Source organism: Rhinoderma darwinii, chromosome 3 (assembly GCF_050947455.1).
Source record: "Rhinoderma darwinii isolate aRhiDar2 chromosome 3, aRhiDar2.hap1, whole genome shotgun sequence".
Lineage (NCBI taxonomy): Eukaryota > Metazoa > Chordata > Amphibia > Anura > Rhinodermatidae > Rhinoderma > Rhinoderma darwinii.
This window is the reverse complement of record NC_134689.1, coordinates 276,814,792-276,829,025: the sequence shown is the minus strand read 5'-3', so window position 1 is coordinate 276,829,025 and position 14,234 is coordinate 276,814,792. Positions and strand designations below refer to the sequence as shown.

The following is a 14,234-nucleotide window of genomic DNA, read 5'->3' as shown; positions in this document are numbered from 1 at the left end:
TAATAACTGTACTGTAATCACCTGTGCGCCTGTCCATCACGTGACCTGGACAGATTGTTATTTACTGGACGTAAACAATAAAGGTCCCTAATGAATGACAGTAAGCAGAGATATAGGAAACCGTGGGGAGTCCATACAGAAAGTATATTGGAAAATCGTAGACCTTTTTATTATACAAAGAATAGCATTTATTTATTTATTTTTAGTTCTAAGCCAATTACATTAATATGTAAACTTATTTTTCTATTTGATTTAGGAACTGGAAAACGTTAAAAGAATACAGAAACAGTCTGCAAGCAGTCAAAGTGCTACCGAGGTTCGTCTGAACAGAGCCATGGAGGAAGCCGATAAATACAAAATGGAACTCCATAAACTTAAACAAAGTAACAAGGTATTTTAATTGAAGTTGGGCTTTTCATTTCTGCACACGACATGGAAATGATGTTTCTAGGTAGCATGGGATGCATTAGTACAAGATCTTGACCCACACGCCATGTATTCATAGATGAAATGAACAATGCCGTCTTTGTTTCAAATTGACTGACGGCTTAATACACTATTGAGTTTTACATAAATAAAACGTTACTGTTGTATAACAAAATGTTTTGCAACTTGCTAATATGATATTCACATCCCTGTGACTGAAACCCCGTACAGACGGATGCAAGTGAATGACCATTTGTGTACAACGCTGCGCAGCGTGTTTGTGTTATAGCAAGGGGAACTAAATAAAAACTAGTCCTACTTACAGCTGAGAGGTGAATACAATTTAAAAAGCCTAGGCGACCTAAGACTCTGTTCACACTGGCATCATGGTTTGCATTTTAACAGGATCCATGTCGCATCCGCTACGGATCTTTTGACAGAATTGTCCAGATCTGTCATCACCCCCCCCCCCCCCCTTTCCCTATTGACTTATAATGGGTCTGTTGCCAGGTTTCCATTTTTTTTTTTTACTAAATAGAACAGCGCATCATTGTATACTTTTCTGGCTATCAAATATTAAAAAGAACTAACGCAATTGTGAACAGACGCTAAATCTCGATCCTGTCCTGATGGTTGCTGCAAGTATCATTCAATGTAAATTTATTTCCAAATCTGTCAGCCATACTTTAGCTCACAGAAGATTGTCTTCACTGGAAACTATTGTATCCATGTCTTAGCTAAGAGCAGATCAGGGCTGAGTCTGTACCAAATGTTTTAGATTTAAAAAGCTGTTCCATTCATTTATGGCAACCAGATCTTGAAAATATTGAGGAATTTAAACCCAACGTATAATAGGAAGTTACAGAACTATTCATTATTGTGTGACAAAACAATTTAACATAGACCTATATTTACTGATAAACAATACTGTAATGTGTACCTCTAGCTGTAGACCTAGTGGGGGATATTTGTTAATACAAAATTTCGACAGGATATAACTAGACTATACAGCAAAAACGGTGCCTTATTCATTTCCGTAGTACACGGTGTACGATAAATTTGGTGCATTTTGCTGGACATGTTAGACACTTTTCTCTATCTTATGCCACCTCTTGGCTGGCATCAATATTTTGCTCCAAAAAATAATAGCTTGTGGGAAGTTTAGCCTTTCTGTCTGTTTCTAACCCTATATAAGCTGTAATGCGCATGAACAGGAGCCAATAGGTTAATGAAACACTCCCTGGGGGAACAAAATGCAGGTTCTGTAACAGGCACTTCACTCATGCTGCATAACGATTGGCTAATGCGACATTTATGACAAGGTAGGAGACTGGGCAGTAAGGCTGGGTTCACACGACCTATTTTCAGACTTAAAGAGGCTCTGTCACCAGATTTTGCAACCCCTATCTGCTATTGCAGCAGATAGGCGCTGCAATGTAGATTACAGTAACGTTTTTATTTTTAAAAAACGAGCATTTTTGGCCAAGTTATGACCATTTTCGTATTTATGCAAATGAGGCTTGCAAAAGTACAACTGGGCGTGTTGAAAAGTAAAAGTACAACTGGGCGTGTATTATGTGCGTACATCGGGGCGTGTTTACTACTTTTACTAGCTGGGCTTTCTGATGAGAAGTATCATCCACTTCTCTTCACAACGCCCAGCTTCTGGCAGTGCAGACACAGCCGTGTTCTCCAGAGATCACGCTGTGACGTCACTCACAGGTCCTGCATCGTGTCAGACGAGCGAGGACACATCGACACCAGAGGCTACAGATGATTCTGCAGCAGCATCGGCGTTTGCAGGTAAGTCGATGTAGCTACTTACCTGCAAATGCTGATGCTGCTGCAGAATCAACTGTAGCCTCTGGTGCCGACACGATGCAGGACCTGTGAGTGACGTCACAGATCTGCACTGCCAGAAGCTGGGCGTTCTGAAGAGAAGTGGATGATACTTCTCATCAGAAAGCCCAGCTAGTGAAAGTAGTAAACCCGCCCCGATGTAACACACATAATACACGCCCAGATGTACTTTTATTTTTCAACACGCCCAGTTGTACTTTTGCAAGCCTCATTTGCATAAATACGAAAATGGTCATAACTTGGCCAAAAATGCTCGTTTTTTAAAAATAAACACATTACTGTAATCTACATTGCAGCGCCGATCTGCTGCAATAGCAGATAGGGGTTGCAAAATCTGGTGACAGAGCCTCTTTAAATGAGGCGTATTATGCCTCGATTTACGCCTAAAAACACGGCTCCAATACGTCGGCAAACATCTGCCCATTCATTTGAATGGGTTTGCCGACGTACTGTGCCGACGACCTGTAATTTACGTGTCGTCGTTTGACAGCTGTCAAAAGACGACGCGTAAAATTACAGCCTCGTCAAAAGAAGTGCAGGACACTTCTTGGGACGTTTTTGGAGCCGTTTTCTCATAGACTCTATTGAAAACAGCTCCAAAAACAGCCGAAAAAACGGCGTGAAAAACGCTGCGAAAAACGTGAGTTGCTCAAAAAACATCTGAAAATCAGGTGCTGTTTTCCCTTGAAAACCGCTCCGTATTTTCAGACGTTTTTGGCTCAGCGTGTGAACATGCCCTTATACTCACCACCAATACACAGGCAAATATTACTATCATGGCCTAAAGATGGTGCAAATGAGGAAAAGAGAGTTGGCAGGTCCTGTGGACACTGATTTTTCCAGCCTGATGACATCCATTATGGAAAAATAGCCATCAATCTGTTGGTTCCCAGCTTTCCCAGAAACAGTTATAACTAAGGAATTGGTTATATAGAGCGCTTCTGTTTTAGTAATAGGTTAACCCCTTAATGACGCAGGCTAGTTTGGGCCTTAAGGCTCATCCCATTTTTCAAATCTGACGTGTCACTTTATGTGGTAATAACTTTGGAATGCCTTTATTAATCCAATCGAATTCTGAGATTGTTTTCTGGTGACACATTGTACTTTGTTAGTGGTAAAATTTGGTCGATACATTCAGTGTTTATTTGTAAAAAAAAAATAGCAAAATTTAGAAAATTAGCATCTTTCCGAATTTAAATGTATCTGCTTGTAAGGTAGATGGTTATACCATACAAAATTCCATATGTCTACTTTATGTTGGCATCGTTTTTTGAACAGTCTTTTCTTTTTCTAGGATGTTACAAGGCTTAGAACATAAGCAGAAATTTCTCATATTTCCAAGAAAATTTCAAAAGCCTTTTTTTTTTAGGTACGGTACCAGTTCACTTCTGAAGTGGCTTTGAACGGGTCTATATAAGAAGCCCCCATAAAACACCCTGTTTTAAAAACTATACCCCTCAAAGTATTCAAAACCGCATTTAGAAAGTTTCTTAACCCTTTAGGCGTTTCACAGGGATTAAAGAAAAGTGGAGGTGAAATGTACACATTTCTATTTTTTTTTTTTTTTGCAGAAAAAACTTTTTATTTCATATTTTTTCTGTAACACAGGTTTTACCAGAGAAACACAACTCAATATTTATTGCCCCGATTCTGCAGTTTTTAGAAATACTCCACATGTGGCCCCAGTGTGGTAATGGACTGAAGCACCGGCCTCAGAAGCAAAGGAGCACCTAGAGGATTTTGGGGCCTCCTTTTTATTAGAACATATTTTAGGCACCAGGTCAGGTTTTAAGAGGTCTTGTGGTGCCAAAACAGTGGAAACCCCCCAAAAGTGACCCCGTTTGGCAAACTACACCCCTCAAGGAATTTATCGAGGGGTATAGTGAGTATTTAGACCCCACAAGTTTTTTGCTGCATTTAGTAGAATTAGGCTGTGCAATTGAAAATCACATATTTTCCCGATTAAAACATGCACATTTTTACAAGGAATAAAGGAGAAAAAGTAGCCCAACATTTTAAAAGCAATTTCTCCCAATTACGGCAATACCGCATATGTGGACACATGGCAGGGCTCAAAATGTAAGAAGCACCAGGCAGAGTTACTAAATGGATTCTTTAGCTCTGTATATAGAACAGAAGAAAGAGCAGCTGATGTAGCCGGTGCCAGTGCTGTTAATATATCAGTTGATATGAGTTGGCTGAATGTAGATATGGTCCAAACTAAATTAAATAAAATAAATGTACACAATGCCCCGGGACCAGATGGGTAATTATAGACCAGTAAGCTTAACATCCATCGTGGGGAAAATGTTTGAGGGGCTATTGAGGGACTATATACAGGATTATGTGCCAAAAAATAGTATTACAAGTGACAGCCAGCACGGTTTTACTAAGAACAGAAGTTGTTAAACTAACCTGATTTGTTTTTATGAAGAGGTGAGCTGAAGCCTAGACAGAGGGGCCGCTGTGGATATAGTGTTTTTGGATTTTGCAAAGGCATTTGACACTGTCCCTCATAGACATCTAATTGGTAAATTAAGGACTATAGGTTTAGAAAATATAGTTTCTAATTGGATTTGGAATTGGCTCAAGGACCGTATCCAGAGAGTTGTGGTCAATGATTCCTACTCTGAATGGTCCCCAATTATAAGTGGTGTACCCCATGGTTCAGTGCTGGGACCACTATTATTCAACTTATTTATTAATGATATAGAGGATGGGATTAATAGCACTATTTCTATTTTTGCAGTAGACGCCAAGCTGTGTAGTAATGTTCAGTCTATGGAAGATGTTCGTAAATTGCAAGCGGATTTAAACAAACTGAGTGTTTGGGCGTCCACTTGGCAAATGAAGTTTAATGTAGATAAATGTAAAGTTATGCATCTGGGTACCAACAACCTGCATGTATCATATGTCCCAGGGGGAGCTACACTGGGGGAGTCACTTGTTGAGAAGGATCTGGGTATACTTGTAGATCATAAACTAAATAACAGCATGCAATGTCAATCAGCTGCTTCAAAGGCCAGCAAGATATTGTCGTGTATTAAAAGAGTCATGGACTCGCGGGACAGGGATATAATATTACCACTTTACAAAGCATTAGTGAGGCCTCATCTAGAATATGCAGTTCAGTTCTGGGCTCCAATTCATAAAAAGGATGCAAAAAAACAAGGGGGCACTCCCTCCGTTTGGAGAAAAAAAGGTTCAATCTGCAGAGGCGACAAGCCGCCTTTACTGTGAGAACTGTGAATCTGTGGAATAGTCACCGCAGGAGCTGGTCACAGCAGGGACAGTAGATGGCTTTAAAAAAGGCTTAGATAATTTCCTAGATCAAAAAAATATTAGCTCCTATGTGTAGAAATTTTTCCCTTCCCTTTTCCCATCCCTTGGTTGAACTTGATTGACATGTATTTTTTTTCAAATTATGTAACCATTTGGCTTTTGGAGCTCACATTTAGCCGGAATGGTTTTCGGGTGCCATGTCACATTTGCAAAGCCCCTGAGGGACCAAAACAGTGGAAATCCCCCAAAAGTGACCCTATTTGGGAAACTACACCTCTTAAGGAATCTATCTAGGGGTATAGTGAGCATTTAGACTTCACAGGTCTTTTGCAGAATTTATTGGAATATCAACATTGTTTTCCACTAAAATGTTGAATTTATTTCATTTTCACAAGAGATAAAGGAGAAAAAGCACACCAAAATTTGTAAATTAATTTCTCCTGAGTGCAGCAATACCCCATATGTGATCATAAATTGCTGGTTGGACAAACGGCAGGGCTCAGAATGGCAAGAGCGCTATTTGGCATGTAGATTTTGCTGGATTGGTTTCTGGGCACCATGTTGCATTTGCAGCGCTTCTGAGGTACCAGTAAAGGGGAAACCCCTTAAGTGTCTCCATTTTGGAAACTACACCCCTTGAGGAATTAATTTAGCGGTGTAGTGAGCATTTACTCCCCACAGGTTTTCATACATTTTATTAGAATTAGGCAGTGAAAATGAAAAATTTAATTTTTCCCAAAAATATGTAGTTTTAGCTCCCAATTTTTTATTTTCACAAGGGATAATAGGAGAAAAACCGCACATAATTTATTACTCAATTTCTTCTGAGTACGGCAATACCCTATATGTGACCCTACACTGCTGTTTGGGCACATGGCAGGACTCCGAAGGGAAGGAGCGCCATTTGGCTTTTAGAGCACAGATTTTGCTGGATTGGTGTTCGGGCACCATGTCACATTTGCAAAGCCCCTGGGGTACCAGAGTACAGTGGCAACACCCTAAAAGTGACCCCATTTTATAAACTACATCTTTAAAGGAATTTATCATTTTCCGGGACATACGCCAGAGCTCAGGAGTGAAAGAGCACCATGCGCATTTGAGGCCTATTTCGGTGATTTTCACAGCATTGGTCTACAATTGCAGGGCTCTGAGGTCAAATAGTAAAACAAACCCACAAGAAGGGAACCCATCTTGGAAACTACACCCTTAAGGCATTTTTTGAGGGGTGAAGTGAGGTGTTTTTTACTAGAAAATAATGCGCAGTGGATTTTCCACTGATATGCCATTTTAGTGAACAATATGTTGTGTCCAGCTTGTTCCACTGAAGACCGATATCTCAAACTGCTAAGCGGGTTTTCCCGGGTATGGGAATTCCATATATGTAAAGGTAAACTGCTGTTTGGGCACGCTGTAGGATTCAGAAGGGAGGGAGCCGCCACTTGGCTTTTGGAGCACAGATTTTGCTTGGTAGTAGTTTTGTTTGGGATTTCGCTGTTAATTCAGTTTATAATGTGGGGGCATATGTAATCTGTGCGGAGTACATCAGGGCATAATAAGAGGGTATAAGGCCTTATTTACACAAACGTGTTTCACGTCCGTGATACGCGCGTCAAAATCATGCGCGTCGCACGGACCTATGTAAGGCAACGGGGACATTCAGACATTCCGTGTTTTTCACGCAGTGTGTCCGCTGCGTGAAACTCACCACATCTCCTATAATTGAGCATTTTTTGCGCATCACACACCCATTGAAGTCAATGGGTGCATGAAATCACGCGCAGCACACGGACACAGTTCCGTGTGCTGCGCGTGATTCGCGCAACAGTAGATCAAGAAATGAAGGGAAAAATAAGACCACCTCCTTCATTTATTTTTCTAAACCTCAAAACCGCGTGTCATAAGGATGGCATATGCTTGAAAATCATGCAGTCACGCACCAAACACTTATGACACACGGAACTGCAACGCGCAAAAAAAACACACGTTCGTGTGAATTTTGCCTAATAATGCCATAAATAAATGATAATCTGCAGATATGTGGCCAGTGCCGCACTGATAAATGATGCCGGATCTTATCCCCTTTTGGAACACATTCTGCACCTTTTGTGTCGCCATATTCTGAGAGCCAAAACATTTTATTTTTCCCCGCTGAGCAGTGTGAGGGCTTATTTTTTGCGGGACAATCTGTAGTTTTCATTGGTACAAATTTTGGGTAGATGCGACTTTTTGATCAGTTTTTATTCTATTTTTTTAAGAGGCGTGGTGACTAAAAAACAACAATTCTACTATTGTTCTTTATTAATGTTTGTTTTTTTGTTTTGTTTTTACAGCGTTCACCGTGCACTATAAATTACATATTCACTTTATTGTGCGTGGTTGATACGATTACGGTGATACCAAATGTATATATTTTTTTTAATGTTTTATGGCGTTTGCACAATAAAATACTATTTTTAAAAAAATTATTTACTTTTTGTGTTGCCATATTCTAAGAGCCATAACTTTTTATATTTTTCCATCAAGAAAGCTGTAGTTTTGATTAGTACCAGTTTTGGGTTCATGTGACTTTTTGATCTCTTTATTAAATTTTTTGGAGGGTGAAGTGACCAAAAAATAGCGATTCTGGTATGGTTTATTTTAATTTTTTTATGGCGTTCACCACGCTTGATAAATAATAAAATACTTTTATAGTTCAGGCTGTTACGGATATGGCGATACTAATTATGTATAGTTTATTTAATAACAAAGGACTTGATAAGGGAAAAAGGGCGATTTTTATTTTATTACTTTAACCGGTTCCTGACCGCTGGCCGTGTATCTACGTCCGGCGGTGGGTGTCCTTAAAACCTGCGCCATAGAGTATTTATGGCATGGGTTTTAGCTTGCTGACCGAGCGATCGGGCAGCTGAATATCGGGTCTCCAGCAGTCTGCTTTCGCTGCTTCTGTCTTCTCTGATCTCTTCTACACAGTGCTCAATGAAACGCTGAAAATATGGGGGCTGAACGCCTCCAAACATCTGCCCATTGACTTCCATGGAAAAAACGGGGTTCCGTTCCCACAGGGCGTTTTTTACGCGGCAGTTTTCAGATGCGTGTCACTTCTTGAGACCTTTTCTGAGCTGTTTTTCATTGTCTCAATAGAAAAACCGCTCCAAAAACGGCCATAAAAAACGAATCAAAAGACGCTTGATGCATAAAATATCGCCGAAACTCAGAGGCTGTTTTCCCTTGAAAACAGCTCCGTATTTTACAGCCGTTTTTAGTGTAGCATGTAAACATAACATAAAGAGGGCTGGTTTCCACAGTACTGTTCAGCCCCAGTTAGGGTATGTTCGCACGGCTTATTTTCGGGCCGAAAAATCAGAAGCAGAACGCCTCCAAACATCTGCCTATTGATTGCAATGGGAAAAACGGCGTTCTGTTCCGACGGGCTGTTTTTTTTTTATGCAGCTGTTTTGAAAAACGACCGCATAAAAAAAGGCAGCGAAAAAGAAGTGCATGTCACTTCTTGAGACGTTTTTGGAGCCGTTTTTCATTGACTATAGAAAAAACGCTCCAAAAACGGCCGTAAAAAACGTCTGAAAATCAGGAGCTGTTTTCCCTTGAAAACAGCACTGTATTTTCAGACGTTTTTGGTTAAGCGTGTGAACATACCCTTAGGGTATGTGCACACGTAAACTGCATTTATGTCTGAAATTACGGAGCTGTTTTCAGGAGAAAACAGCTCCGTAATTTCAGACGTAATTGCTCGTCCTCACATTTTACGAGGCGTCATTGACGGCCGTAATTTAGGGCTGTTCTTGATTGAATTCAATGAAAAACGGCTCAAATTACGTCCAAAGAAGTGTCCTGCACTTCTTTGCCGAGGCAGTAATTTTACGCGTCGTCGTTTGACAGCTGTCAAACGACGACGCGTAAATTACAGGTCGTCGGCACAGTACGTCGACAAACCCATTCAAATGAATGGGCAGATGTTTGCCAACGTATTGGAGCCGTATTTTCAGGCGTAAATCGAGGCATAATATGCCTCGTTTACGCCTGAAAATAGGTCGTGTGAACCCAGCCTTACAGTGGAAAAGCATGGTGTAAAAGAAGAAAAAAAATAAAGTTCCACAAAGGTCTTTTCTGACCTTTTGAGGAACAGACCATAATAATAAAATAATAGAAGTTAAATAAAGTGCAAAAAAAATTAATAATAAATACACCCTAAAAAAGTCTCCTGTCCTCCCACCTCAAATCATTATCGTAACGCTAGCCCTGACCCAATTACCCTAAAATAGACATCTAAGATATCAAAATTTACGGTAGACCATGACAATCACAAATAAAAGGTCTATTTTAGGGCAAAACTATATTATTACCAGAACAACATAGCTAAAATGTAAAAAAGCTTAGTTTTTTTTACTAACATTTTCAAACTTTAAGCCTAGTAATTCTAAAATCGCAAAAAAGATGTGTTATAAAAATGATAAAAAGAAACCAGCATTGTCTACCGAAAAAGCATTGCAAAATTCACGTCGCTAGCCCAACAAATAAAAGCGTTATCGCCATTTAACTAACGCGTGCTAAATATGGCTAAATGGTGTCTGGTCCTGAAGGCTCAAAATAGCCCGGTCCTGAACTGGTTAACTTTTTTTACATTTTTGTAAAAAAAATTTATACACTTTATTTTTTTTTGTCCCACTAGGTGACTTGAAAGCATGAAGCCCTGATCGCTATTCTAATACACTGCACTACATGCGTAGTGCAGTGTATTAGAGCTGTCAGTGACTCACTGACAGCAAGTTTAGTGCGTCCGTCGATCGTGTTCTAACCCCTTAGAAGCCGTGATCGCTATTGAACGCGGCTTCTAAGGGGTTAATCGGCGGGAACCACCGCAATCTGTCCCTGGGGATGGAGCTGTAACAACTCCTGTATGTGACCGCAGTTGTCACAGCTCATAGGTGTGACTGGAGAGGCGGGCGGAATGGCGGTTATTCCCATGACGTACTATTAACTCACAAGAAAGACACTCTCAGCATGACTGAGTAGTAAGTCAAGGAGTGGGAAGGGGTTAAACAAATATACTGGTACTTAGTAGAAACAAATGACATTGTATGATGCACGAATAGCACTACAGGACTTTTAACATTTTCTGTTATGCAAAATTAATCTTTCATTGTGGAAATGTATGATACTTTTATACTAATACTTTGGAATATCTGGGTGGTACCAAAAATTGAGTAACACAGAGTCACATTTACGATTTGGTTTTAGGAAATTGTTGGAAATGTTATTAGGAGATTGTTCACAACCTCTTCCTAATAAGTAGGAACCATTGCAACTTGCGGATTGTGGAGGTCCAGCTGCCTAAATCCCGATGGTCCGCTTTCACCATAGGGGAAACTACTCGGTAAATGCTAGTTTGCCCCAAAAGGAAGCATTATATTTTTTTTATTTAAATCAATGAGTGTTTGTGTAATGCAAGGATGTCAGAGGTCCTCCAGCGCAATAGCGGCTCTTGACCCTAGTTATTAGATGGGAATTGATGATGAGGGACACTCCTTTCCATTACCTCTATATGCTCTTAGATGGAAGGGGTTATCCAAACCCCTTTAAACTTTCCGTAACAATTACTAGATATATCATTATTATTGTTTAGATATCCGATCTGAATATAACGACTATAGATATTTAATTATTCATTTTTTTCTTTATTTTGCTGTATAATTACCAGTAAAGTATTTCAGAGGACGCTTTCTAATTCTGTACTAGGATACCGCTAACCAAGAGAGGAAAAAGATTGAAGAATTGAAACTTGAAAATAAGAAGCTGGAAAAGCAGAAAACAGAGTTAATGGCTGGATTTAAAAAACAACTAAAGCTTATTGATATTTTAAAAAGACAAAAGGTATGCCATGAGAAAGCAAACGGAATTAAAAGCAACAGTGTAGGCCAGTTTGACGCCTTCAACGTGGACGCATTTTAGCCTATGTATTAGTGCCGCAATACCTAGGCCGCCGGCAATTCTTCAAAATTGAACTTAAATCACCTCACAACCTAATGGTGATCTACGTTGGGTTCAGTAGGGTGCAGGAGATGCGAGTATTGTGGCTGTAATATGACCGGTAAAATACGGCCGCATCAGGGCTGTCTGAACACAGCCATAGTCCCCGTAATCTTTCATGCAGTTAACTATGTCCAGGGGGTAGTAAAAAAAATAATAAAAAATGTCGTCACATACTGCCCGTGGTGGTACTCACTTTTCCCAATACATTCATAATTTTTAAATGTATTAAAGAATTGTCATTATATACATGTAAACATGTTTTATCACTTTCTGTGGAGTATTGAGCCACTCCTATTGTAAAATGGATGCTAACCATTTCCATTGTAAATCGGCATACCTTATCTGGGCCCTAAAATACTTCTCAATTACCTATTTGTCACAGTCCAGTCAGAGGTTGCATAGATTTCTCATTTGGAGAGTTTCATTAGACATGGTTGGTGATTGATTCCCCCCCTGAGACCTTTCTAGGTAAAGTAACACCTGCCAGACATGGGTTTGAGAAAGCAGAGTCCTGTTACATTTCAGGTGCATTTATTGCCGTCATCCGCTAAAAATATCTTTTACAAACAAGTTGGTCCAAGAGGCGTTTTTCTCTCCTAACAAATTCCCAGAGGTCTTAGGAACCTAAAATAACTTTGGTTTTATGCTGCACTATGGACTTGAATAAATGACTTGTAAGCCACCTTTTACACATGGAGCATTTTACAGCCCTGCTACTTTTCTAAATGATTATTTATTTGACATGAACAAAGGCAGAATTGAGTCTTTTTTTTTTTTTTTTTTTTTTTTTTTTTTTTAATTCAGGCCAGTAAAAAGTCATAGTCAAGTAGCTGGGCCATGTTTACCTCTCAAATTATGTGATGCTGCCAACATGTGAATTGGAGCTTTTCAAGTGGCTTGCGGTTATTTAAGGCCCATTTTTATCAAAAGTAGTATTATTTTAGCCAATGTATGAGTTAAAGAGGATCTGGCACCAGTTTATTAATGCCCTATCTCCTAACTAATCTAATAGGCGCTATGATGCTGATCGCTACAGTGTGATTTGTTGTTTTTTTTAAAATATTATTTGCAAAGTTATGAGTGTGTTTCTAAATATGCTAATTTAGCTATACTTTCCAAATTACAAAGAGGCGACTCTTTCTTTTCACTCTGGGCGGTGCAATGTTTTCTGTATGACGCTGTCCAATTAGCATACAGCTTCTCCCACTTCCCTGCCCAGCAACACAGCCTGATCATATAGTATACAGCTTCCATTCCTGTCTGTGTATTCAACTGGCGATATCTCTGGTTGTGTCACAGCTAGAACTGCGATCCTGGTGTCATATATGAAAGATTAGAATCTCCTCTTTCATATGCCACCACTCTTCTAGGTGGTCCACAGCCCGAGATATGGCTGTTTGAAGTGATCCCCCTTCCCTCCAGCCTCAGTCTCCCACACTGTGGGTGCAGTAGCTTCATGCTGATAGGACGGCGTCGGAGGCTGTGAGGTAGCTCCACCTCAGGAGAATCTTTTAAAATAATAAACGTTTTGGGATACAATTTTCACTAGCATTATCGGTGTGACAGCGCCGATTAGATAGGACATTACTACACTAGTGATAGAGCCTCTTTAAAGCCACACTACTTCATTGACTTATGTTGCGACAAATATATGATTCCATGTGTCCAATTTAATAAATCTGTCACAACATATGTCACTGCCATTAACATTTATAGTGGCTAAAATGACGGCACTTTTTCTGAACCAGATTGTGTGTATAGAAGGCTTTTTTTTTTTTGGACAGATTAGACACAATCTTGGAGTAAAATGTGTTTAAAAATAAATAAAAAAAAGGCGCAAATATAATGATAAATGTGGGCCGTAGAATTCAATTTATCCTGAATATGTTACTGGGTGATATTACATAATGTTATTTCTCTATTTTTCTCATTTATCTTTTGCTTCTGCAGATCCACATTGAATCAGCCAAGATGCTGTCTTTTACAGAAGAAGAATTCATGAAGGCACTGGAGTGGGGTGTCTCTTAAATCTTAAAATCATACAGAATTGTGTAAACTGTACATAACATACTTGTTTCATGTTGGAAAACATTTTGTATCCAATGTCCAGCTGTAATATGAGATGTATTCACATGGTAGATCTGAAATACTGTAATGGAGATTGTAGGATAAAGTAACAGGTAAAATGGTCTATAATGCTGATATTACAGTATTGCTGTTACTGATTTAAAACAAAAGGACCTATTCACCCGATCGGGTGTCAAATCGACCGTGAATAACTGACTTTTTTCATCCGATTTGCATCCGTGTGGGACCCTATTTCTCAGATCCCTCATAGACTTGAGTCTATTGAGGGATCTGTGAAAATGGGCAAAAAAAGGACATTCCCTTTTTTTGTACAGGCCATTCACACACCCATTTTTTTAACGGACCATGTGAATAGCCCCATAGAAGTACATTGATTTTAATGTAGCCATGTGATGGGCGTTAAAAAAAAAAAAATGTCCGTCACACGGCCAATTATCTTAGTCGTGTGAATAACATCTTATCCTTCTTCCCTTCCCTTTTGTAACCCTCTCCTCTTCCCTTTGTTTAAAATCCTAAATAAAGAATTTACA

General features: G+C 39.5%; 1 protein-coding gene across 2 annotated transcripts in view; it reads left to right on the top strand.

The window, feature by feature from the left end:
* TEX9 (testis expressed 9) overlaps positions 1-14,234 on the top strand; it is a 44,593-nt gene extending 30,359 nt beyond the window's left edge. Inside the window, exons 10-12 of one of the 2 annotated variants that reach the window (XM_075855209.1) lie at positions 257-391; positions 11,323-11,457; positions 13,567-14,234. In XM_075855209.1, coding sequence (XP_075711324.1) covers positions 257-391; positions 11,323-11,457; positions 13,567-13,644 — 348 coding nt within the window. In that variant the 3' untranslated portion in view covers positions 13,645-14,234. Of the gene's footprint in view, positions 1-256; positions 392-11,284; positions 11,458-13,566 lie in introns of those variants that run through there. The other variant, XM_075855210.1, reaches the window with a different exon arrangement.